Here is a 27,472-nt window from a genome sequence, read left to right on the forward strand (position 1 = left end):
TCTTCATCTCTTCTCACAATAACTTACGTGACTGGAATTTTTTGTGTCCAGCTGAAGAACATGGGTTGTACATTAGTTACAGAGGTACTCTTTTGCAGAAAAGAATGTGAGCTGCTAGGAGGCTTATTAGTTTTAGGCTTTGCATCCCTCTTTGTTTGAAATACAGTACTGTGCATGAGTAGGAAAAGCTTAAATCACTAGAAAACACACTTTGATGGGTGATCATTCTTTTCTGGAAACTTAGACCTCCATCTATAAGAAGTCTTTCATTCAGTCATAGCAGCTCTTTTCTCCTGGAAAACTCAAATGTATTGGTCAGTATGCAGACACCTACTGCAGTGGTAATGCCATGCAAGCCCAGCTGTGTTGATTGACCGGGTCTTGAGCTCAACTGTTTGACTTCACTGGACTCCTAACTCTTAATGGGGCTCCGGTTTTGTGGTACTGAAAGAAAAAAGCAGTGCCTGAAACGCCTTTACGAGGACCCCATGCAGAGGTGCTCGCGCTACCGCTACAACGTTCCGGGGGGGTGGGGGTGGAGGAAACCGTAAACGGTCGTTTTATTAGTGGGCGGGGCGGGGGCGCGCGGCGCCCTGCCCGCGGCTGGGCTGGGCCGCGCCGGCCGCCGCATTCCATACGGGGGGGGGGGGGCGGCGCAAAGGAGGCTGGGAGCTGCCCATATCCGGGAAACCGTCCGCGGCGGAGCCACTGAGAAAATGGCGGTGCCGAACTGAGGGACCCGTGGTGGCGGCGCTGGCGGGAGGGGGGCGCTGGCGGAGCGACCGAGAAGCCGCTGTCGGCGCTGCTGAGGGCCGCGGCGGTCGTTGCCGTCGTCGCACGGGCGTGGCTGGGCGCCGTACTCACACGCCCGGGCCTGGGGCGCCGCTGCCGCCGCTGCCGCCGCTGCCGCCGCTGCCGCCGCCTTCTCGCCGCAGGTAGGTCCGGTGTGCCGCCGCGGCGGGGTCGGGAGCGGCCGCTGGGAGGGGCCCTCCCGGGCGCCGGCGGCGGACCGGCGGAGCCCGAGCCCCTTGTGCCCCACCGGAGCGGGCGGGACGCGGCTGGGGGAAGCGGCGCTGCCTCCCGCCGCCCTGCCGGCGGCTGCGTGTCCGCAGGCGGCTTCGCGGTCGCCGAGGGCTGGCTCCTCCGCGGAGGCGGCGGGGCCTGGGCGAGGCGAGGCGAGGCGAGGTGGTGTCCACGCCGCCCGGGCCCCGCAACAGTGGTTCGGGTGGCGGCGGGCTGGCGGCTGCCGGTTGGGCCGCGGTGCCGCCGCCTCACGAGGTCCGGCGGCCCTATCGGTGGTGCTTGGCCGTGTTAGTCCCGCTTACCTCCCCGGGAGGATACCGATGGCACGGAGGAAACCCGCACTTCAGCATACCAAATTCAAGCACTTGCTACATACAGATGTATGCTGTAATATATGCATATATGTTTTACCTCAGGTCACGGTCTGGTACTTGTGCAAGAAAAATTTAATGTTTTAACACTGTGGATAGACCTGAGCTACTCATGGTTATCATATACTGAAAATTCTCCTCCCAGTGCTGCATTTCTAGTCTGGATGGTCCTTGACATGTTGAATCCTTCTGTACAGTTAGAAATATCTTAGTGTCTGTCCATGCCAACGCTGCTTACACTTTGGTCTTCAATGGTTGCCCTGCTGGTAGCAATGAAGTTCGCTCTTGCGCACACAAGAAATAACTGAGAATACATTTGTACATAAGAAGAGCTAATATCCTATTAAAAGGAGATAGACTAGGGATATGGGAGAGGAAACCAAAATAGATTATTTTCATTTCCCTCTGAATATTGAGCACTGTATAGTATTTAAATGTATGTTCAGAATTTTTGTAGTATTAAATGTTACAAAGCTACTACAAAGCTGTGTATTTTCTTTCCCAGAGAAGCTGAAAGGCATTGAGAGTTGCATGTTACTGTCAGCGTCTGCAACCACTTAGTGTTTTTATTCAAGCACCTATTTTTTATGGTCCAGTCTTTTGTGATACACTGTAAACAGACTGGTATTTTTTTTTTCTTACAGTTTGACCTGTAGAAGAAAATAGTTTATCCTTATATTTTGAAAAGGAAGGAAAGGTGATTTAACTGCTTCAGGAAAATGGAGAATGTCATCAGTGGAAATACTTGCATTAACAAACAGATGTATCAAGGGCATTTAACCATACAGAACTGCAAGGGGGAGTACGCAGCAGTTCCCTCAGGTACAGTTAGTGTTTGCTAGTTAGATGTGCACAGTTTAGAAGGGTTACTTACTGATCAGTCAAAACTTTATTGTTTTAAAATGTGTGTAAATGTTTGTAAGTAAGAGGAGGTGACTTGATGGTCCCTGAATTTTGAGGTCTCCCAAAGCAAGGTGAACTGTAGTCAATGATAATGCTTGCTTCCTCATTAAATTAGAGGACTGTTTTAACAGGGTTTCTGAGCAATTAAGACTGCAGTTTCACATACCCATGAAATTGTTAACCAATACTGCTGCCAAAAGAAACAACCTACCAGGAAAAAAATTACTTTTTATCTGGATAAGTTCCCTGGCTTGATTCACTCTGTGTGGCCTTACTTAATGCTGGCACAGAGTAAGTGGACTGGCTATTTTACACTGGTATAAACCACTGCCTCTGCTAAAAACTTATGTGAAAGTGTAACTTTATATTCCAAGACTCCTTAATCCATTTACTGTATGCTGCAGTTGCCAGCAAAATAATAGTTATCAAATGCTTAGAGCATCCCTAGTATTAAAGTTCTCAAAGCATTTTAAAAAAAAATATAATTATCTATTTTTTATGCATAAAGAAGCCAGTGTACAAGGTGATTTTTTTTCTCCTAGGCCATATGATTGAATAGGTGGTAGACTCGAGGTCTGCTTATTTACAGATTAAGTGTCATGTTCATTTAACCTGGAGTTCTCCTAAGGGTGTTATATTTGTTTATCTCAGCTGCCTGCAGGATGACCGTAAAGTGAATTTTGAAACACCAAATAAAATTTTGGTGCAAAACAAGTGTTTTCTCTTGTATTCCAGGCTTTTGGGACATGTTAAAAGGAAAATCTTGTATATGGACTTTTTTAACTTCTTTCATTTGATACTTGTCTGACACAAGACGGATCCAACCTGTTTTATCTAGATTACCTGCCAGTGGTGAGCTAGTAATTACTCCTAATTTTGACTGAATTTGAACAAGTAGTCTGAATTACTAAGCCTCTAAGCTATTCAACCTTGTTGTTATATGCTGTGGGATGAACTTATGATAGAGGTTTCACTTCTCTGGAGGTGCTAATTCTTTTCAGTGTTGTTAGCATGTATCCTCACACACTTTTGTGTACCAACAGACGTATTTTTCAAAACAGATGTCTTGAAAAGAAAGGAGACTTCCCTAGCAAAGCTCAGTTCTACTAAATGGTCTAAACAAAGTTTTTTCCTCCCTTTTCTTTAGAGAAAAAAAAGAGTTTTAACCAAATATTTTCCATGTGGTCTTAAATTTTGCATGTTTTTAAGTGGTCTTGAAAATGGTCAAGATTAAATTGCATTTTAATTTCTCTCATGGCATGTTTTCTGCTGTATCTAGATTAGTTAGTACTTTGAGCAAAACTTAACTGTTTATTATTAAATCTCACTTAGATGCCTGATGGTCTTTTCCCTATTCAGTGAACACTGAAGAAATGTGTGTTCCAGGCTGCAGAAAAAGTTCTGATATCACTATCAAATGACATTCCTTTAAAGCACAGGTCAAAGAAAGCTTATGAGTACAGTCACAGCTCTTAAGATTTAGGGAATTCCATTAAAGAAACTAAATTATTTCTTAAGTGATTGGCCAAGGAGAAGGGGGTTAGGTTGCTATCCCATATGTTCCTTTTTCTCCATCCTTATTTATGTACTATCTTTCTAAGCATTCAAGTTTCATTCATATATGGGTAGCATGTACATTTCATTCATATAATTTGCATGTGGATTAGAGGGTTCTTTTTCCTATTAACTTTTCATCATATTCTTCCTCAATCACTGAATCAGTAGTAGGTTTATGACACTGCAAATATCATAAAAGTGAAACTTGGATAGAGGGAGAGTGGCTTTTGTGTAGTGTGTTTAAAACTACTTAGGCACCTGTTTAATTCAAATGTCTAATATGAGAAACACTTCTGTCTATGCGTTACTTCTTTAAGAGAGAAGTGATGCTTACAAACATCTGAGTCCTCAAAAAGAATCTTTCAGAAAACTAGAAATGCAAAATTTTAACACTTTGAGAAACATAAGAAAAACAAAACATTTTTGTATTGTTACTTCTTACAGTAAAGGAACGGGACAAATTAAGTTTTACCATTCTTTTAGTTGCCTTTGAAAAAAAGACAATGCTAGAATATGTAATTTTTGTATCTTGCACTGCCTTTAGTATATCTTCTTGCTCTATGAAGATGCAAAAAGTTTTATTTCATGATACTCTAAAAGAGTATAAGGCTCTATAACTTCTGCGGTGTTTCACCTTGGTTGCTATATCCTTTATCGTACCAGTTACAGTACAAGCTAGCTGCACGGCACAAATGCAAAGGTTTTACTTTGCTGCAGAGCACGGGGTTCTCCCTGATGAGTCAGCCCTTTCAAAACACAAACGTTATTTATTTGTTTTTGGCAGAATGTTCTGCTTCCCTTACCAAATGTTACAGTTGTGCTCTCAGTGAATTTGATGCTTGAACTGTTAAACAATTTTACCATAAAAAAGTTTAAGATTAAATTTTTTAAGCTTTCTTTTTTTCCTCCCTCCACCCATCTCCCCTTATGTCAAAAAGACTGAATTATTGACAGTGACTCTATCAAGAAGTCTTGAGCTGAGAGACTGTGAGAGCCTTAGAAAGCTGAGCCCTTAAACAGAATTAAATGGAAAATGTTACAAAAAATCATAAACTTACATGAGCTTGCTTGGTGTTTGTTTTTTAAATATATGACTAGTAAACAGTTGATAAAATTGTTACAGATATGTATACTCTCACTGGTGTACTTTGTATTTCTAACTTCCGCTTGTTTGTGGAGCTTGATGGCAGAATTGCTGAACAGATTATTAAGTCTATATCCTAGCTAACTGATCTGTCAAGAGAGGAGTCAACACCTTCAGCTTTAGAGAGTGGACAAAGGGAAGGGGGTGATGGGAGGGAGGCAGCAACCAGCAGAGAGGGAAAGCAAAGAAGTAGTGATGGAGGGAGTGGGGGAAGCACGGGCAGTGTTTCCTGTCTGCTCTTGAAAGCTTTGTCTACCACCCTGAGTTCCTCTTTACTCCAGATGCTTTGTAATTTAAGACTGTTCAGACTTGAGGCATCTAGAACGTTGCTTATTAATGGAATGTTAGAAGACCAATGCAGTTTATAATTTAGGTTCACTAAAGGCTGCCCAAAGTTGCTTAGCATGTGTTCAGTACTGCACAGGCAATGCTACATGTGAACATTTTACCACCAGCAGTGCTATATTGTGAATTTTTCATTCCTTTATGTGTAACAGAAATTCTTTTGTTTTGTTTTGTTCCAGAATAGCTATTTTGGGTTGTGAGGAAATTCAACACTGCAGGAACCGCAGCTTGACAGTGAATAATAGTCACTGTTTTCACGAGTTCTGAAACTACCAGCTAATCTTTGTTGGATTTTTTGTGCACAAGTCCTTGGTGAAGGTTGCATATATACATGTTTTCATGAAGAGAAGTGAGAAGCCAGAAGGTTATAGACAGATGAGGCCTAAGACTTTTCCTGCCAGTAACTACACTGGCAGTAGCCAGCAGATGTTGCAAGAAATACGAGAGAGCCTCAGGAATTTACCTAAACCCTCCGATGCTGCTAAAGCTGATCACAGCATGGGCAAAATGTCATCTGAAGATCCTAGACAAGGCCGAAATCCCCCCAAATTTGTAACGTACCATAAAGTTTTGCAGGAGATACGGAACTCACTTCTGCCTTTTGCAAACGAAACCACGTCAGCAGTCAAAGGAACATCAGAAGTTAATCGACAAATGCTGCAAGATTTACAAGCTGCTGGCTTTGATGAGGTGAAATATTTTATTTTCAAGATTTGTTTTTCTGCTAACTATAAAGTATTAGTGCACATTTGAGGTGGGGGATTGTTCCTAAATTGTTTAAACAGTTTATGGTAAGCAGACTGTTTCCTTGAAAATCTGACAGGTTTCTAATTAGGACCTAATGAGACTAATAATACTGGGGAATGAAGGAGAGGAACAAAAGGATTTAGAGAGGTTTGGCCTTTTTTAGTATCCTGTGCAGTTTGCTCTTATGTGGCTGGAGTAGGCTGTTTTAATTATTTATATCATTTTTAGGCACATAGAAATGGACTCTTTAGGACATGGATTTTGCCTCATATACTCAACAGAATTTTGAATTTTGCTCCATTAATATATGTTGATAAAATATGGCCATTCCGAATTGAAAAGCAGCACGAAATATTTCAGAAATGAATTTTAATGTACTTTTCACATCTGTAGTTTTGCCTGTCCTTACATTATGTACTTTGTCAGGTACAGATAAAATAACCGGATACATAACAAAAACAGTTGTGGGGCATCTTCCCTGAATTACATCCTCATCAGAAAAACACAGAGATTGTATCTCTTGGAAATTTGGATATATGTGATTGCTTTGGTATTGTTGTCATTATAAGAATGGAAAACTAAATAATTGCACAGTCTGTGTTTTGAAATTATTGGCTAAACTTACTTCCATTCATTCACTTCAGTAAGCGTAAGAATCCGAGTTGTATTGATGGACAATCTGGTTTTGAGGAATAAGAAAATAATATAGCTCTTGTATTTCTATTGAGATGTGCACGTCAAACTAAATTACTCCCCATTTTCACGTATTTTCTGTAAACCTGAGTACAAAAACAGGTTAAAGAAAAACTAGCAAACCACTCATCTTCCAAAGGAAAATGGCACTGTACCACAACAGGGATTTCCCTTTCAGCAGTGCACTGATCTCAGTAAAGACCAGCTCAAAAGTTCTGCCTGGTGTGGTGCTTCAGGGCTTACAGAGAGCTCTACCTCTAACAGGATTGAACTTCTCCAAAGCTATAAACTGGCGTTCCCTGTGTCACATCCCTTCATCAGGTGCTGATAGTGTCTTTCCATGGCTTACCCAAATACATGGTCCAGACTGCATTTTCATTAATAATGAAAAGGATTTTATAATGATAAATGATTTTATAATGATTCGTTGCTGCTGCATGGTTTGTTGCAGAGGTTTTTTGGTTTTTTTTGTTTTTTTTACAGTAAATCAGTTCTCGGATCCATTTTTATAGAATGAGCCCAGTCATCTGCACAAACTGAGGAGTGGTATGTGGCCAGAGAATAAACTAGAAAAGTATCTTGAGTTAGTAGTTTTGTTGGATGCTTTGTATCTTGAAATTTTTTACTTCTATGGTTTGTTCTTGGATGCAACTGAGAATTCCCTGAACACTCTTGCAATTAAATGGACCTTTTCTTCAGGCACAGTGTCGGGGTAAGCAGTTTCTGCCATGTGTTAACCCGGGGTTGTGTATCCACAGTTGTCCATTTTGGACTGGCCTGTGAATATGCAGAGAACAGGTACAGCTGAAACAGGAAGACATTTTTCTTGGAGGGGCTGAGACAGCAAGTCAAAATGAAACGAGAGCTTATTTTGAGCTGGGATTGTTTTTTGAACTGGATCATAGCTGAGGTGCATTTTAGCTACTTACAGTTGGCCAGTCTGAGCTGTTTCCCATGTCCATTGGGTATGTGCATGATTTAACAGATTACATACAGAACTTTTTTCACCATTGCTGGTGTACTGCTGGCTTTCTGTAGAGATTAATATGATACCCAATAGTTACCAAGTCCATTATTTATTTTACTTTTCTCTGAGCTGGATGTACGTATGTGAGCAATGTTTCTTCGTCTCAGTTTTAAGTGAGATTTCATTGAGGTATTGAAAATGGATTTAAAGTAGTTCATACAAATTTATTAAACTAGAGAAAGGTGTCTTACTTTGCTATATTCTATAGTTGCCACTTGGTGACCCAGTCAGCACTTTCCATTTGGAAATGTAATGATTTTATTTTTCTCCCCTCATATTTTTTCTGTATATAGAACATTAGAGAAAGTTTGCTTGCTTTTTTTTTTTTTCATTTCTGATAAGAGGTAGTATTCAGGGTTAAAGCTGAGCTGATATGTATAATAATACAATTATCGGAGAATGCAGTTCATTATTTGTTCTCTCTCTCTCTCTCTCTTTTTTTTTTTTTTTTTTTTTTTTTAAGATATCTTAAATAGCTCACAGGAGCTCTGTCACCTGTTAAGACTCAAGTTCAGTCCTCATATATTCTGTGTTAGGTGATACACTTCAGGACATTTAATACTTTGCCATATAGGTGACCAAGGTGGTTTCTGTTCTTCAGCCAGAAGAGAAATATGTCCTTTGTTTCTTCCTCAGGTCCTCTGGTTAGTGGGGAGAGAAAACTAAGGATAAATTACAGTTTTATCTTTAAAATATTGCTAGTTGTGTACTTTAAGATTCTGTGTATCTTTATGGCTTGGTTAAATGAGTTCATTATTTTAGGTTTATATATTGCAGGCTTATTTTGCTGAAAAGCCAATAAATTTAATTTTGAAACATTGATTAAAAAGTAAATTAAGGTTGATAGGTAGAAGTGAATGATGAGTCCTATAAAAGCACATTCAAAGTGGAAATGAAATACTGTGGACAACTTAAATCTTCTGTTTGCCCAATGATCAAGTAGCATACTGGTGCTGAAAATGAAAAACAAATCAGTCTTGCCTATAACAAAAGTAGTAGTGCAGGCATAACCATCTGATGAAGGAGCTATGTGATCAAAAGCTACATCTGCTTTTTCCAGCTGACAGTTGGTCTGTAGACCTTACTGCAAGCTTATTCTATAACTTCTCTTTTGTTTTAAAATCCCTTTTTAAGGTTCTGTTTTGTCCACTATATTCAGTTATTGTTTTTGAAGGCTGTGTGTAATTATGTACATTTGTAATGTTAAAAATGTGCACAGCATGGTGAAATTATGAATGTGGATTTGAATTTGAAACTGATACTGGCTACTTCCCTTCTAAGTCCTCACTGATTTCCCTTTGATTTTAGTAGTAGGTAAATTATGTCTTATGTAGGTAACCTGTTCGAACAGTGTGAACTGAAATGATTGTTTCGACATGACAAAATACAGCTGTAACAGATCACTAAAAGGCAGTGTGCTTAATTATAAAGAGTTATGCTGTGGATTTGTTTCAGACTCTGAGTTAACTGCACAAATCCCATTCAGTATAAGTGAGAGAGCAGTGTCTTGACTTTTAACCTTCTCCGAAATTCTGCCTCTATTGCTTCACTTTGATCTCATTGAAGTCAGTGGAAAAAAACACTGATCTGTAATATTTTTTCCATTCACAGAGCTCTTCTCTTAAAAAATAGAGGCTAAATCTACCTCCAAAGTAATGAAATTTCTGCCAATATTGTTGTCTTCATGCACAAGTCTTTCTTTGGAAGAAAGTAATGGAATATTTGTTGACAGAAGTCATTCCGACTTGAACGAAGATGAGCAAAAAACAAGCTTTTGAATTTCACATTAGGGTGTTTGTCAGAAAATACTTAGGTTGGAAGAGACCTCTAGTCATTGTATAGGTGAGCTGTAACCTGAGTTGTGCATGTCAGTATTAGTACGCTTGTATGAACCTACCGTGAAAGCATGGCAAGATGACACAGAATTTACATCAAAATATGATGCTTCAACAAGCTTACCTTTTTCCTGAAGGTCCAGACTGTTTAAGTGTGTTTGAGGATCTGATGTGGAGAAAAGATTTTCAGATTAGTTTTAAATTGATTGAGATAAATTAGTCATTATTTAATTATGGAGGGACATTTGGCCAAATCCCCATGATTTTTGCTATTGTTGCCTTTTTTTGTAACTTTTTTTTGTATATAATTTTCCCTTTAGGATATGGTTGTACAAGCTCTTAGGCAAACTAACAACCGTAGTATAGAAGCAGCAATTGAATTTATTAGTAAAATGAGCTACCAGGATCCTCGTCGGGAACAGATGGTTGCAGCAGCAGCAAGACCTGTTAACGCAGGTATGAAACCACCAGGTAGGTGTATCCAGGGTAATTAAGTAACTCAATGAGTGTTTTCTTACAGGTGGAAAATGTAAAATAGCGAATTCCTCCTTCACGTGCTCACAATAGGAGAGAATCAGATGTTGGCTTAGTTTTTTTCCTTTAAAAATAGTATCTAAAGTATGTAATACAGTTCTTCTGAAAGTAGTTGTATTTGACATGAGTATCTTATGTGAACATGAATTTTTTGACTGTGTATTTTTTAGTATTGTATCTAAGGAATGGCTTTCAGATCTTGCTCAGATCTCATTTTAGTCGTTTTTGTCCCTAGTTGATGTAATGCCCATATTTAACTGTTAATGTCAATGGCCGTGTAGAAATTGGTTGTGAGCACTGCAGTTCAGACTGGAAGGCCACAGGAAATAAATTCTTATTTTAATTTTTTTTTTTTGTCTTTCTCTTCACACACTTTCCAACGGAGCAGCACAACATATGTATATGTTGCATCTGGTTCCAGTATTTGTATTTTAGGATGCCCTATTTCAGTATCTTCCTCTCTGGTTGATTTTCTCTTTGGTTCCAGATTTTGTTTGTATGTTTTCTAAGGCCAACTTGATGCTTTTGTGGATTTTAGGGGACAGACTAGAGCATTAGTAGCAACTGAATCACAAGTTTGGCACCATTACTACTTTGTTAAAACATACAAACACATTTTTAATGCATCTTGATGTTTTCTTTCTTAGCAGGTTTTAGTAGCATGTGCCTAGACTCTATTTCGCAAATACAGCAGAAATACTGAACTAAAGTCAAGTGCTGACTGCTGGTTCTGTAAAGTTACATTTAAATTGATGATATAGACATGAGAAAAATGGGTAGTCAAGATTATTAAAGTATAGCGTTAATTTTCATTTCGCCTGTGAAATAGGATTAGCTGGTTAGGTAAATACTAAACCATGCTTTCAGCTGTGGTTTTCATTATTACTTGCAGAATTATACCAATTGACACTTTATTTTGTTGAAGATGCAGTGGCTTTCAGCAGTTGTAGTACTGCATGTATTTACAGATATCTCAATAATAATACTGTTAAAAGCACAACAAGACTGCATACACTATCAATTCCTTGCGTAGCATTTTGCTTGAGTTGCAAAGTAACATGTAAAATAAATGTATTGTAGAGCTGGTCAGTAAGTTTTGCTTTCATACAATTTTATTTCTTGCCTCCACACAATACTTTTACCCATAAACACATAATTGTTAAAATGAAAGTAACTTTCTCAAATTTTGCGTATGGAGAATTTAATAAACCTGGATGAACTGTATTGCGTACAGGGTTTAAGTGGGCAGTTTGTTTTTTTCAGAATTTCAGTTAAATTTTAGTTGAAGAGCAGTTCATCTATTGTAAGTGTTAAACTGGAATGAACAGCAACTTGACTAAACTTATTTTCCATACTGTTATTTTTGTGCATTTGTACTGATCATTGGAGTGCTGATTGCATGCATAATTAAAATACATAGTGTGCCTAATAATTTTGCAAATTACTACTTGATTAAAAATTACAGGTACATCAGTAATTTAAGCAAGATGCATCTTCAGAAGAGTGATTTGTAATGTCTGTAAATTTTCTCTAACAGTTTCTTTGTATTTTTTGCTCATATAATGTGTACTGGGCATATTACCCTGCCATGGTGTATATTACCAGAAAAAGATGAATCTTTGATGTAAAATACAGTGAATTATGCTAAATCTGAAAATTTCCATCATATTGCTATAGTAATTAATGCAGAAAAATAAAATACTCAAATCAGGACATAGAAATAATTTATAGTAATATTACTGTTACATTTTTCTCTTTATGAAAGGAGGGACTGTGCAGCAATCAGTTCATCGCAGACAGAGCTGGAAAGGTTCTAAGGAGTCCTTGGTTCCTCAGAGACATGGCCCTTCCCTGGGAGAGGGTGTAGTTTATCGCTCAGAAAGTCCCAGTTCTCAGCCTGATGTAGGAAGGCCATTATCTGGATCTGGCATAGCAACATTTGCTCAGGCTCATCCTGGCAATGGACAAAGAGTGAATCCACCACCTCTACCGCAGATAAGGAGCGTCACTCCGCCTCCTCCACCTCCTCGAGGACAGACACCCCCTCCAAGAGGAACAACTCCTCCACCTCCTTCCTGGGAACCAAACTCTCAAACAAAACGTTACTCTGGAAGTATGGAATATATGATCTCTCGCATTTCTCCAGTACCACCAGGAGCATGGCAGGATGGTTATCCACCTCCACCGATGAATGCGCCGCCCATAAATTCTTCTGCACAGGCTCAGAGAGGCATGAGTGCTGTCCCCATTGGAAGGCAACCAATAATCATGCAGAGTTCTGCCAACAGCAAATTTAGCTTTCCCTCAGGAAGAGCTGGAATGCAAAATGGCAATTGCCAGGCAGAATTCATAGTTCATCAGAATGTTGTATCTGGGAACTCAGTGAGTCGCCAGCCACCCCCATATCCCATAAATCCAACTAATAGACAAAGTCCTACAGCACTACAGATGCAGGCAGGAGGATCTGCTCCTCCTTCAGCATACACCAATGGAAATCTTCCTCAGACAATGATGGTGCCAAATAGGAACAGCCACAACATGGAACTTTATAATACAAATGTAGCTGGAATACCTGCATCCTGGTCACAGCCTCCACCTGCACAACCGCAGTCATCACCTGGCAGTGGGCATGAAATCCCTACGTGGCAAACCAATGTTCCAGTAAGATCAAATTCTTTCAACAACCATCACGGAAATAGGCAGAGTCACTCTAGCAGTTCTCAGCCTTCAGCTACAACAGTAACAGCTATAACACCAGCTCCCATTCAGCAACCAGTAAAAAGTATGCGTGTGTTAAAGCCAGAGCTACAGACTGCCTTAGCACCAACTCACCCTTCCTGGATGCCACAACCAGTGCAAACTGTTCAGACCATTCCGTTCTCTGAGAGTCCATCTACAAACATGGCAGTTATGTCACCTGTTGCAGAGGCTCCAAATTACCAGGGCCCCCCACCACCTTACCCAAAACACTTGTTACACCAGAATCCGTCTGTCAATCCATATGAGACAGGGCCCAAGCTCAGCAAAGAGGAGCCACCTATTTTATCTAAGGAGGAAGAGAATGAAAAGAGTTATGAATGTGTTGATTCAACAGATAAAGAAAAGAAACAAATAACGACATCACCTGTTCCTGTTAGAAAAAACAAGAAAGATGAAGAAAGAAGAGAGTCTCGCATTCAAAGCTATTCCCCGCAGGCCTTTAAGTTCTTCATGGAGCAGCATGTGGAAAATATACTCAAGTCACATCAGCAGCGTTTGCATCGGAAAAAACAACTAGAGAATGAAATGATGCGGGTAAAGTCTTTCTTCTTTCTAAATCTTTGACTGGAATTGTTTCAGTATTAATTTTAAGAAATGTATGTTAATAGAAGGGTGTTTAAATAGTACAGATTATTGCCGTATAGCATGGTATTGAAGTTTACTTTTAGTTTTTGTGTTTGAAATGTGGCAAGTTCTTCATTGTTTTGTTTAGGTACTACTTTGTCATCTTAAAAATTAATTTTCTTTAAGATTTTGTGTGTCTAAACATAAGTCATCTGACTCATGTATGATAAGATGGAGGAAAGAAAATCATTTTTTCATGAACTGAGATTTAACAATATGGCTCATAGCTTTGTTATGGATTATATTTAATCCTGATTTTTGAGAGCATTTTTTGCAGTGCTTTTAATAATTATCTTTCAAAACATTGGAGGTAGAAATAGCAAAGCAATGAGTAGTGGTAGGCTGGTCAAAGCCTTTTTACAGTCATGCAGTGATGCTTCCTTTAACTTTCAGCAGGTGCTAGTAGTAAGGTGGGTTTTTTTGGTTTTTGGGTTTTTTTTTAAGAAGTTCACATCCAAAAAGTCAGTATTAAAAAGTTACGATTTTTAGAATGAAAAAGACATGGTATCTTTTGCGTAAGTATTTTATAACCCAGGTTGTAATGTTATCTATCTAAACAAGGTATAATTGTATGAGATAATGAAAAACAGATATCAACAACAGGTAAAATCAACTTCTTTCTGCCCAGGCAGTGTCAGTGGTCGATTCCTGGGATTTCATGCTCTACTAAATGAAATTGAAAAGGTACACATTGGAGCTTATGTATACATGTGTCATTTCAAAAGTGAAACTAGTGAGAAGTAGTGAAATTAAGATGTGGAAAAATGGAGATTTGAGGTGTATTTAAAAAACTTTTTTTTTAAAAAAACAATTGTAGTTGAAGACTCGAGAGACGTATGATGTACCTTTTAACTGATTCTGTGAAAAAAAATGTATTTGGCTTATGCCACTTTCTTGAAATGCTACTTTTTAAGTTCATGTTTTCCTACTCTTGAAACTTCTTACTGTAAGCTGTAGTGTTTTACAAGTGTAAGCTTAATCACAACATATGTAAATGTTAGCAAGATTTCTTCCTGGAACTCTTTCTAGATCTTTATTCTTAGTCTTTCTTTCTTTCCTTTTCACTTCCACTAACAGCTGATTTAAACTATTAAGGTGTGGGAAGCTTTCCTGAACTCTGTAGCCTCCATCACTGTGTAGGCAAGTAAGATTTTGGAGCAACAGTATTTAAGAATAGCATGATCCCTTTTTAAAGGATTTTGCATGCATACCTGCATCAAAATTAAGCATGTATTTATTTTGACTATTTGAATACTTAAATGTAAGATTATAATTAATGTTGATATGCAAACCTCACTTTCCCTTCTATCCTGTTGATTGTCTTCCATAGTATCACAGGCATAAGTATTACTGATATGCAGACACTGATACAACTTTCCTTGATACCTTCCTTGTGCATTTAAAGCAGCCTAGTAAAATGTATTTGAAATGAGAAAACAGATATATGGTATTCATGCTAGATTTAAAGCTGGGGTGCTTGATGGCAGGCTGAAGGGTGGAAAATGGAGTATTACGCTGCAATAGGCCTCTCCTTTTTTATCAGGGTAAAGGATAGAAATCCAACAGCAGCAAAGGATATTGCAGATATTCATGAGAAGCAGAAAGGAAAACTAGCTCATTACTTACTTTAAGGAAGTTAAAAAGGATTAAGCAAGTATTGAATCCCCTCATTTCTTCCCTTTAGTAGAAATTTTGAAAGAAAAAAAATTATCAAAAAGGTCCATAGTAGCACTTTATATGGTATCAGGTATCCTAGGGAATAGCATGGAGGTATCTCAAAAACATGCAATTTATATGTGTGGATTTACTTCTGTTACTCTAATGCCCAAATATTATACTGGATAGCTTTGAAAATATCTTTGCCCCAAAGAACAACTAATCATGATATAAGACACAGCAAGATTAGAAGGAATCTCAATAAGAAGAAATTGCGTGGCATCATATAGCAATTCAGTAAGCTCTTTTGTCTGGCATTGAATAGAAATCATTGGAGGTATGAGTGCAAGCATTTATATGGTTGATAAAGTTGGTTAATTTTTGGTAGATGCTGTAGCTGAGGAGAGGTCTAGGGAAAATACTTCAATGCAGAGGAGAGTGATCAGTTTGGGATGAATATTTATGTTTTGATGAGTGACGTAGGAAAGAGCGAAGACTGAGTTGGGAAGAGAAGACAATGGATGAGGGTACTTAGGCTATTTTTAACAACAAAAAATTGTTAGGGTGCAACAGCCAGAAACAACTAGAAGGTAAAGTTAGAAGCTTTTTGGAGACTGTATTCACATGACTTGCAGTGATTAATTACTGTACTGGGTCTCCCACCTTCCAGTGTTTAGTTGCTATTGAGGTCACATTCTTTCCTAGTTTTCTGCTGATCAGTGGGGTTCGGTTTTGTTTGTTTGAAGGTAGAGGTGGCGCTGCACTGAAGCAGACTTCATGGTTCAGGTGGAAGATGAGCACAGCTGACCCACTGTTGCCTGAATGTTAACAGTGTCAGGTCTTCAAATGTCTTTGCTTAAAGTTTGCAAAAATCCCACCTTCTGCTTTGAAATACACCTTAAGCATGTTTATTCACAGAAAACTTGAGATGTCTTCCCCTGTATCTTTGTCCTGAAAGAACAGTGCCCTGGGTGTTGCTACAGTAATGTGTTGTGGAAAACATAACTTTGTAAATCTGCTGTTCTTGATTTGGACTAGGGAATTAAAACTATTTCCTGTATCCAGTCTGAAACTACTACTATCCTAACAACTGAAATGTTGGTTTGGGCTAGGAATTTTTCTTTGATTTTTGACCAGAAATTTTGTCTCAAATTTGAGACAACCTTCCCCATTTAAATCTTATTTAATTGATGTTCCATGTGAAGTCTGTTTGGATGAACTTTTTGTAAACATATTCCTAATTGCATCTCCTTTGGATCCAGTTTTGCTATGATGCTTGTAAGAAATTTTCTGTGATTTTAACATTGTTTTTTTTGAATAGGTGATGTATAATGTCTTGAAAATATTTAGCATTCTGAATGGCATCTGTATAACTGATCTTTTATTGCTCCTCTTTTCTCAGTCAAGCCTGTTATATTTTGTTTCAAGTTACATTTTAACTTACACAAAGCAGGAATCATCTATTAACATATGGTTTATACAAGTTTAGACTAGCAGTCACGTAATTCTGATGATGGTCCTGAATACTATACTGTAAATAGTGTCTTAAGCGTTAGGAAGATAGAAGTGGCAAGATTTGGTACCACAGTAATAGATAAGATGATGTGAAAGTAAGAAATTGGAAAGCCTCTAGAATAGTGGTTGAATAGAGGTGATGAGCTTTGCAGGGACTGCAGGATTTTTGGCCATATTCAATTTCGTGATCAGGATGTCCAGGAGAAAGTGAAAAGAGAAAGTATAGTGTAGGTTAAACTGGGAAATCATTGCTGTAGGATGGTGACTTCAAAGCCAAATGGCAGATAAAATAATTGAGGTGCTATAAAAGGAGCATATACAACTTTGAAAATGCTCACAGAAAGAAAGCAAAAGAAGGAATGAACATAAGGCTATGTGGGGGTAGTGTCACAGAGAAAAGAACATAAACATTTGAAGGAAGATTCTGCTCACATTAAAACCAAAAAGAAGGGATATTCTGATATTCCAGGGCCTGAAAGTTGCCCAGAAGGATGGCACTGGAATGCTTTAAATGAGTGGAAGACAGCAAGGGTATACTAGAAGGAATCCAGGTTGGAGTATGACAGAAATGCTCAGGGTGGTTATTGTAGATGAGGGTTGCCACGCTTTAGCTGATGAGTTGCATGTGGCTTGTGAGTATTTTGGCTGTCAGGATGTTAGTATTGTTGACCAGAACACCAGGGGTGTTCATTCAAGATAGGGGCACACACAGAGATGGAAGTCAAGAACTGATATTGTGTAGAGGAACGAGCCACTTCAAATAAATTGCCCTGCCCAATTTATTGGAACATAGAGTGGGAAGCAATAAAGAGAGTGTGGCTGAAGTCCTGCTATAAAGAGGTGGATTTTATGATAGTATGGAAGAACAGGTCTTGGCTTTTGGCAGAAAGTTGGATGGTAGGAGACGTGCTTGGTTGGGTGAGGAATGGGAATATTGCCGTGGGATAAGGCTCTGGTTTGTGTAGATGTATGGGGGGCATGAGAGTCACATACTCCCTCCTTCCTATAATTGAAATTCTGCTGGCGTGGTCAGGAAGTTTAGTGACTTCCACTCTAGCTAGTGGAAGTCTTTCCTACTGCAACTCCTTAGTTAGCTCTCAAAAACTTACTGCTACTATGCACATCTTGGCTTCCTTTCGCTCTGTAAAGAATCAGGGAAGCAGTTAATGCAATAATCATTGTACCCTCAGCTACATTTCCATAGTGATTATGGAATGAGCAAAGTTAGTAAAAAGATGAATTGTTTAGCCAAATACGATCAAAAAGATTTTTGAAGGATTGCGTCCTTTTACCACAAAGGAAAGCTTGAAAAGAGCTTTTTTTTCTTCTCTCTCTGTCTCAGTGGTGGTATATAGGGAGAGTGAGAAGCATCAGATATATTTCCTTCTGCTTTTTACCTCGGTTTTCTTGAGACTTCTGTATTGTTTGTAAAGTTTGATCCTTTACCTTTAAGAAGGGTTTGGATTCTTCAACAGAAAAATCCTAAATACTACTGATTGAAGTTGGATAAGCATTGAGCAATTGTAAGAATGCAAACTTTTTAACTTCTACCACCCGATTTTTTTTAATATCCACTTACTAGATGTGCAGATGCAGTGTTGTCTTCCAAGATGGATAAGGGCCCAATTTTAACATAAAAATAATCAGAAAACTTTTCAGGCTTTCTTTGTTTTTCCCAAGAAGCAGAAAAGGACAGAATCCTCGATAGGTCGTCTTCAGTTAAAAGAATCAGTGGAAACAAACAAACAAAAAAGCTTGCAGGGGAACAGTTTTCACATGTAGTTATAAAATCTTCAGGCCGATACATTAAAATAGTTACGTAAAGAATCAGTTTAGCAATCACACTGTTAATCCAGAGCATCCATGAAAAACTGCGCATATAGAATACTTTATGGCCTAATTTAATGATTCCCAAACCAAGACTGTAGACCATTGGCTGTCTGAAGCCATAGTGAATAGTCTTTCAAACTGTGTTAAACTGGAAAATTTACAAACTTCTAAGCTGCATGGCTATGCTGACGATCCACAAGAAAATCTGATGGGTGACTTTGTCCAAAAGTTTGGAAACCACTTGACTAATGAGTTGACAATTTAATATGAAAAAGAAGTATCTGAGAGGGAGCAAGTGCTTATGGCTTCCCTTCTGCACCAGTCTTGTTGCCTAAGGGGAGGGTAGTTTTCTGCTTTCTCACCCTCTTATCTCCTTGAGAATATATTCCCTTCTCAAGAACCCGCTGGTGCATGGCACCTTGTGCATTTTGCTGTTGAAAGTCTCCCTTGGATCACATGTTTTGTTTTGTATCACTCCTATGTGTTTTCATAGAATCCTAATATATACATTTAAAAAAATTTTTGAAGTGTTTTTCCACATTTTAGATATAAGTATTTGGTTTGCTTTGCCTAAGTCTTCTAATTATATGAAGACCACCAAGAGTTAAGAGTACTATTCACTCATCATATTTAATTCTGTTTGCTGCACAGGTTGGATTGTCACCAGAAGCCCGAGATCAAATGAGGAAAATGTTGTGCCAGAAGGAGTCTAATTACATTCGTCTAAGAAGAGCTAAAATGGACAAGTCAATGTTTGTAAAAATTAAAACCCTGGGAGTTGGGGCATTTGGAGAAGTCTGCCTAGCAAGAAAAGTGGATACTAATGCTTTATATGCAACAAAAACTCTGAGAAAGAAAGATGTATTGCTTAGGAATCAAGTTGCTCATGTTAAAGCTGAGCGGGATATCCTTGCAGAAGCTGATAATGAATGGGTGGTTCGTCTGTACTATTCATTCCAAGATAAGGACAATTTGTACTTTGTAATGGACTACATTCCAGGCGGTGATATGATGAGTCTCTTAATTAGAATGGGTGTCTTTCCAGAAAATCTGGCACGGTTCTACACAGCAGAACTGACCTGCGCAGTTGAAAGTGTTCATAAAATGGGCTTCATTCACAGAGATATTAAACCTGATAATATTTTGATAGACCGTGATGGTCACATTAAATTGACAGACTTCGGGCTCTGTACGGGTTTTCGATGGACCCATGATTCAAAATACTACCAGAGTGGTAAGAGAAATATAAATAGTTTCCTTCTTATGTTGTTGAAGGATCATTCTTTGCCAGGGCTTAAATAATAAATGAGTAGACAAGCGACGGTGACATTTCTTTTCTGAACAACAAAGCATCTAGCAATGTATCTGCACACTATTCAAATTACGGAAAGCAACATTTAGTTAGACTTTCTAAGTGTAGGCCTTGATTCCTTAAGGGAGAAGGAATAAGCTATGTTGCTCTAAGTGTGTCCCATTAGTGGTTTCTGAAAGTTGAAGAGAGAAAATCACAGCTGTAATCACGTAATTACATAGATACAGCCCTACCTCAGTTTTGAATATAGGCTTAAAGTTTAAAATGTAAGTGTTCTTGAAAATCTTGCCTAAGTGTCTCCTGTACTTCTTTCAGTGCAACCTACTGATCTAAGAGAAATGTTTTAGTAGGCTTTTAAAAAGGCTTGGAGGCATTTAAAAAGCCTACTTGATGCCTTAAAAAAAAAAAAGTTTGAAAAAGCTTGAGCAAAGAAATTTTCACAATACTATGAGTGGCAAAATATGAATTTCATAATAACTGATTTAATTTTTTGCTTTGCAAAAACAAAAACTTCAAAAACTATTTTGAAATGACTTTTGACTTGTTTTTATATTAAAACATGATGCCTCTTAGGCCAGACTATTACACAGTCACTAGTAAGGAAGCAAAATTATCAACATTATTCAAGATAAGAGAATAAAACTGAATAATCACAGTATGTGAAAGATTTTAAAAATGACTGATTTTTCAGCATCAGTTGATTCCATAATACTTTTAATGTTGTTTCCTCTATTTATATAAGAGCAAGAAAATTATATATCCTGTATACTCAGTGTGTTTTGTGGGGTTTTGTTTGTTTGTTTTGAGGAAAAACTAACAAAAGATCAGACCTGATACTTTGCCATCATTATGCCAAAAATTAAAAAGAGCCTCAAAAGCTGATATTTTATATCATAAGCAAAAAGTTCAAAATCCTGATATTCTAAGACCTTTTTAGTTCTCCTTTTTCCATTTTTGAGTATTGAATTTGAATAGATTCTGTCTTAAAACAAGCACTGTTAACAAATGGAGAAAATTTCATCTTGGTTAAGAACTAAAGTAATCTTCCTCAATTTTGGCAACTGTCTCACTCAATTGTAGGTGATCATGCACGTCAAGACAGTATGGATTTCAGCAATGAATGGGGTGACCCAGCAAACTGCAGATGTGGAGATCGGCTGAAGCCACTCGAACGCAGGGCTGCACGTCAGCATCAGCGCTGTTTGGCTCATTCCCTTGTTGGCACACCTAATTATATTGCGCCAGAAGTATTGTTACGAACAGGTGAGAGTTTTTACTTTAATCTTACTGCAAAGTAACTGATATCCAGGTAGTATGCTTCAGCTTTCTTTTACAAGCATTTTTGCCAGCTATATGATGTTTGACAAAAAATAAATATTAAATGATTGTTGATATGGAAGTCTTAAGTACTGAATAGAATTCTCTAGTAAAACCTTTCTGTTTTTAAAAATAAAAGATTTAAATTATTCTAAGGCTTTGATTACCTAGTTTTGACTTTGTTTCAGGTTATACACAGTTGTGTGACTGGTGGAGTGTTGGAGTAATTCTCTTTGAAATGTTAGTGGGACAGCCTCCTTTCCTGGCACAAACACCCCTGGAAACACAAATGAAGGTAAATTTAAAAATCTCCTGTTTACAGTCTGAAAAAGCCAAAAAAGTATGCTGGAAATTAACATAATCTTTCTAATTCGTGATGGAATCAAAGGTGATTTTTGAGAGTGCTACTTTATGCAAGTATGTTATAAAGTAACAGGATTATATTACAATAGTACATTACTGTGGTAATGCACTTATTTTGTAAGGAATCTTTAAGCATCAAGATCATATCTTTTATCCACTCATACAGTAAATATGCCAGCTAATAATCACATTTCAAATCTCAACCATCCCCTTGCTGCATTCATTCCCAGGTCCTCACTTTTTTTCTTTTCTTCTTACAGCATATGGGTGTTCTTTTCCCAACGTTTGCCTTCCCTGTCCTCCTGCTGTCACCTGCAGAGGATTTCCTTTGGTGAAGTATGTGCTGCTGCTCAACATGCAAAGGTGGAGGAACAGTGGGTGAGAGTGGCTGCCCAGGGTTACTGGTCCCACTCAGAACTGTTGGTCCTTCCTGAGCCTCAGCCATTTAAGAAAATCCACCAGGGAAATCTTCTGCAAGTGCCACTTTTGCAAAGCTGCCTTTGGCTTGCAAGATATTAGTTGGCCCATAGGTAGTGCAATATTGGTTTTTAACTATAAAGCTGTTACCTTTCCAATCCATCAAGTAATTCAAGATCCATTTGCCTCACCCTCTTTTTAAGATTGTAAGCTGGGTGCTTATTTTCAGGTTCCAGACACTGGCCTTTATGATGCCTTTGCTGTATTACAGCAGAGGTGCTCTGTGCCAGACTTCAGTTTTGACCTAGAATGTGAATAAATTTTATCTAGATTTTGTCAAATTCACAGACAGAATATTCCCTGCCTTTCTGAAAAAGCAGCTTCAGATTTTTCCTCTAGTGTGAAAACACTCTGTCAAATGATTTATTTTTTTACTTTCACTGGGGTTTTTTATTTTTATGTTATAATAGAATAACATCTCTTTGCTTTTAAGGTTATCAACTGGCAAACTGCTCTTCATATTCCACCTCAAGCTAAATTGACTCCAGAGGCCTCTGACCTTATTATTAAGCTCTGCCGAGGGCCAGAAGATCGTTTAGGCAAAAATGGTGCAGATGAAATAAAAGCTCATCCATTTTTTAGAACAATTGATTTTTCAAGCGATCTACGGCGGCAGTCTGCTTTCTACATTCCCAAAATTGCTCATCCTACAGACACATCAAACTTCGATCCAGTTGATCCAGATAAATTGTGGAGTGATGATGATAAGGAAGGGAACATAAATGATACACTTAATGGATGGTACAAAAATGGAAAACATCCTGAACATGCTTTTTATGAGTTCACGTTCCGAAGGTTTTTTGATGACAATGGCTACCCTTACAACAATCCAAAGCCCATTGAATATGAATATGGTAAACCGCAAAACTCAGAACAGCAGTCAGATGATGACAACGATGATGATGATGAACAGGCAGGTAGAGGGATTCAAAATCGTGACCTGGTTTATGTTTAGTAGAGAAATAATAAAAAAAAATAGGTAAGACAAACTTATTTTGCAGCTGAGATTTTTGAAAAATCTCTTTTAATAAGAGAATTGACAAAAGATTGATAGGATGCATATATGCACACTTTTTTTTTTTTTTTTTAACACTAAGACAGTTATGTCCCCCCCATGCATTTTGTTTCCCCAAAATACAGGGAAATCCTTCTCAAACATTAATTTATTCCAACATTGTTAATCATTTAATTTAGAAGAGAGTTGATGTTTGATGAAAAAAATTATGACCTGAATTTTATTATCAGTTCTCTGTACTCTAAGTACTCAAAATAGGAAATAGTGATTTTTTTTTTCCTGAAGAGATGCCTGGTATCTATTTGTACATATACTAAAAAATTTTAAAAAACCAAATCTTTGTTCCAGAATTTTTTAATGACAGTTCTTCCTTGCATTGACCAAATATAAAACCTACTTTACACTAATAAAGCTATCTGATCTATTTCTGAAAAAAGGCTGCTGTACCCTACCTTCTCACAATATTTAGCCTAGTTATTTAGAGTGTTGGAAAAACTGAGCCATCTATCTGATGAAATGTTTGTAGCCACTGCAGTAATGGCATAGTTCTCAGCTTTGGAACAAGAAGGCATCAGTCTTGACTACAGTATGATTGTAAAGTGGTAACGCATTAAAACTAGTCTTCTATTGAATGAGTAATTGAATTTGAAGTTAATAACCCTGTAGCATGTGAGTGGTACTCTTAAAGGAGGAGTATTCACTCATGAACAACTTGCTCTTCTCCTGTCATCAGTTCTGTTATGAGAGGAGAAGAAGCTGTAGGAAAAATACTTTTTGAAATCTTCTAGTTTAATTTTCTGATTACACCATACTGTAAAGTTTGTAAAACTCAGCTGTAGTCAGAATTTTTAGTTTGAAAAAATAAATTTTAGAATATTTTCCTTTCTTATATGCTTGAGATAGTAATGGGAAAAAATTAAAAATTATGGCTTTTGAGACTGTTGTTGAGGAGACCAATTTCACTTACTTGGCTTACACTTCACTTACACTTCACTTACAGAGAGGAGAAATATAATACACAGTCAATGTGAGCTGTCAGTTTCTCCCATTACACTTTCAGTGCTGCTTCTTTCACAGCCCAATTCAAAACAAAACTAGGAACACACAGCTTTATCTCCTCTGTTCTGCATTACTGCAGACAGAAAAATGCCTTTTGTCATTTTTCACAGCAGGTGAGCAGGCATCCCCTTGGTCTCATGGTGGGAGGGTGATGAGCCTCCCGAGGTGATCAGGGGGCAGCCCTCTAAGCAGCTTCCCTGTTGAGAAGACCAGGAGTTACATGTGGAAGGCAGAATTACATTTCTCTGTCTCTCTTCCACTCTCTCTCTTTTTCTCTCCTGCAGCTACCACAGTGGTAAAAAAAGTGCACTATTTTTAGTTCAAACTTGTATCTTTCTTTTGAGACATTACCTTTTTGGAATTGAATTCCAATGACTAATCTTAATAATGTACCTGTAAGCATTACTGCTTTTTTTTTTTTTAATTGTTATTTTGTGCCACTGCACTGGCATTATAACTATCTAAACATCATGAAATTGCTATTTATAGCTATTCTCATAGCACACACCAGTTACTAGCTTACTTTTCTCACCAGCCTGGTTTAAGAAATTCATGTGCTCTTCCAACCCTTTATTCCCTTTCTGTGCTTCAGTGTCTTTCTGCTGTGCCAGTGCACCTCTCTGTGGTTCTATGCTAAATAATAGATCCGTGAAAAAAATGATTGGTGTTTAGTATTTGGAGATTTTTTTCTTGTAGCCTGGCTCATTTCAGTGATCCAGTTTCAAGTGTAGCCAAAGAAATAGTTTATATTGGTGTAACTGAGGAGGAAGTGAACTGCAGTACAGAGAGGAGGGATGGTGGAAACTTCTTAAACAGACTTTGCCACAGGAAAAAAATGTTTGTGGATGTTCACCCCTATACTGTGAAGTGCTTATCATCATGAAAAGACAATTATTAAACACTTTGTTTGCTTAAACAGGTAGTTATTTTCTATGATCAAAATAGATTGTAGCTTAAAGAATGACTCATGTTTTCTCTGCTTGTCCTACTGCTGTTGAAACAATAGCTTTTAAGAATTAGTTTATTTAGCTTAAATATTATAAAATGGCTGCAGTGTATAACTACTCCATTTTATACATTATGTAAAAAAGATTGTTTTCAATGTAAATAAACTTTCAAAGATTATCCTCCTTCATAGTGAGTATCCCAGTAAAACTGGTCTGCTTGTCCTGGAGTAAAGTATAATATATTACTGGTTAAAGGTAATTTAATCGAACTTGCCTTACCTGTGACCGTTTGTGAGGTTTGCAGAGAAAATAATGTCAGTTCTTCATTAAATTGTGTGTGAAGCTGCATTTTTATCTGAGTATATTTCTCCTTTTCCTGCAATGTATAATATTTGATATTATATTCCTAACATTATAACTGATCTTTTGGCCCGTACGTGTTTAAAGGGGGGGCAGTCCTCTGAATGCACCACAGTTCTACATGAACTAAAAGAATTGTTTTTATTAAAAGAAATATTTGAGTCTTTTAAACAAGTGTGCAAGTACTGAAAAATACTATTTTTTCCATTCTGAAACAAGTACAGAAATAATTCACATCTTCAGAATTCAGTAGACACTTCTGGCATTTTCTGTTACCTAGTGTTAGAAGTTCCATTGTTCCTTGTTTGAATTTTTCCATCTATATGCTGCAGTTTTCTATATTTCTTTGCAAAAATGCAGTGTGTTGCAGTTCAAGTCCTTCTCTGATGGAAGAAAAAAGTTCCATATAAATAAATGTTGCTCCAGCTCTCCAACATACTATGCCGTACCCATGTTTGGAATTCCCATGAGTTTCACATTTCATATATGTATTCAGAGGGTGCTTAAAACGTGGGTATTTCAGTAGTGACCTGTCATGGGATTGGTTTGTACCGGCAGTTGAGAAGAGATGCTCATACCAGCAGCTGTGAGATCCTACAGTAAGTTTTAGTTCAGATTACTTTCACTTTGTAAAGAATGAAAATAAATTTCTCTTGTGTGTGCCCCATGTATACATATAATTTGTATTTATAAAATGTTCTATAATCATGTAACTGTACTGTAAATACTATTCTGATATTCAGTGACATTAAGTCCTAGGGCAGGCCCTCTTGCTGTGTCTTTTCTATCTTCAATTTGTAGTAGAATATATAGAATGTATGACCAGAGAGTCACTTTGAGACTGACATATCTTCTGCTGTTGCAAAGTGCAAAGCTGTGAGTGGGAGTGTTCTATTTAGACTCCATTTAATATTATTTAGCTAACAGGCAGTGCAGTGGGTGGGTTCTTAGATGCTGCTGCTGTCACCCAAGATACCATTAGACTTTGGGTTTCAGATGTCTTTGGTGTTTCAAATGAGACCTTTAATCTGTTTGCTTTAATTCAACCAAAGCAAAGAGAGAATAAATTTGGGTCAATGTCATAGTAATGTTTGAGCGCCTTCAGATGCTCTTGATAAAGGCACTATTCAAGTTTATATATAAAATATATATATATTCTCTGTGTGTGTGTGTGTATATGTATATATAATATCTTTTTTGTATTACAAACATTTTGCTGTCAGAACACTACAATTTTATTTAAAAATTACTTTAGATTAAGAGAAAGAATTCCAGCATTTGTGGACAGTATAACTGAATCATCTTTGCATATTCCTGAATTTTATCAGCTACTGGTAATTAGTGACATTCTTTCTGAGTTTTATGAAACTGTTCTCAAAATCAGTTTCTTTAGTATAACATCTGCTGGGATAGTAAAAAAATACAGTGAGTCTTTATAACAAATGAAATCAAATTCTCATTCTGCTAATCAAATATGAAATGTAAATTTTAATTGCCCAAATGCATTTGTTTTCTTTCCTCCTCCCTCACCTACCTCTCTCCCAAGTATCCTTTATGCTGCAACAGCTTAGTGGTTAACAAAGAACTGGTATATGTTTAATGGCAGAAATGCTACTGTAGTTAGCTATCAACTCATGTTGTTTGTAACCTGTTCTCAAAACTCTACATTTTGGTGTTCAGGAGCTGAATTTATTGTTGTGCTTTCCCTGTCCTCTGCTGCCTCTTGCATCAAAATAATTAAAACTTGTTTATTTATTATGCATAGATTATGTATCATGAAGCTATTCCTTCTCTTAGAGATACAGCAAATCCCAGTGCTCATGTTTATGGGGAGGAGGGGGAATTGTCTTCGAGAAAGTCTCCTTCTACCGATGCAGATACCTGTGTCTTACCACAGAGACTGTATTATATCCAAATTCTTCTACCTTTGTTTTGTAAAAAAGCATAGCACTACTCTTTGTACATTAACAACTGATAAACAGAAGAAAAGTACTCCCTCCAGCACATATTGCTCAGGTGATATGATAAAATAACCACTGAGAATTTTAGAAACATGTT

General features: G+C 37.7%; 1 protein-coding gene across 6 annotated transcripts; it reads left to right on the plus strand.

The window, feature by feature from the left end:
- The first annotated feature begins 658 nt into the window (after positions 1–658).
- On the plus strand, positions 659–27,178 carry LATS1 (large tumor suppressor kinase 1). Of its 6 annotated transcripts, XM_064509169.1 has the most exons (10): positions 659–935; positions 2,039–2,216; positions 3,033–3,149; positions 5,523–6,033; positions 9,966–10,116; positions 11,945–13,473; positions 19,216–19,798; positions 20,957–21,139; positions 21,382–21,488; positions 22,467–27,178. In XM_064509169.1, the coding sequence occupies exons 4-10, from the start codon at positions 5,683–5,685 to the stop codon at positions 22,986–22,988; spliced, it is 3,426 nt and encodes a 1,141-aa protein (XP_064365239.1). In that variant the 5' UTR covers positions 659–935; positions 2,039–2,216; positions 3,033–3,149; positions 5,523–5,682; the 3' UTR covers positions 22,989–27,178. The 6 variants fall into 6 exon arrangements, with proteins under 6 accessions (XP_064365239.1, XP_064365240.1, XP_025967049.1 ...); XM_064509170.1 differs by lacking the exon at positions 3,033–3,149; XM_026111264.2 differs by lacking the exons at positions 2,039–2,216; positions 3,033–3,149.
- The last annotated feature ends 294 nt before the right edge of the window (positions 27,179–27,472 follow it).

This window comes from Dromaius novaehollandiae, chromosome 3 (assembly GCF_036370855.1).
Source record: "Dromaius novaehollandiae isolate bDroNov1 chromosome 3, bDroNov1.hap1, whole genome shotgun sequence".
In the NCBI taxonomy this organism is placed as follows: Eukaryota; Metazoa; Chordata; class Aves; order Casuariiformes; family Dromaiidae; genus Dromaius; species Dromaius novaehollandiae.

Bases quoted from the DNA above. Each gene is read 5' to 3' on its own strand.
- LATS1 (XM_064509169.1), top strand. From the start codon at position 5,683: ATGAAGAGAAGTGAGAAGCCAGAAGGTTATAGACAGATGAGGCCTAAG. The intron at 6,034-9,965 runs GTGAAATATTTT...TTTTCCCTTTAG, and splicing joins AAGCTGCTGGCTTTGATGAG to GATATGGTTGTACAAGCTCT. The intron at 10,117-11,944 runs GTAGGTGTATCC...TCTTTATGAAAG, and splicing joins CGCAGGTATGAAACCACCAG to GAGGGACTGTGCAGCAATCA.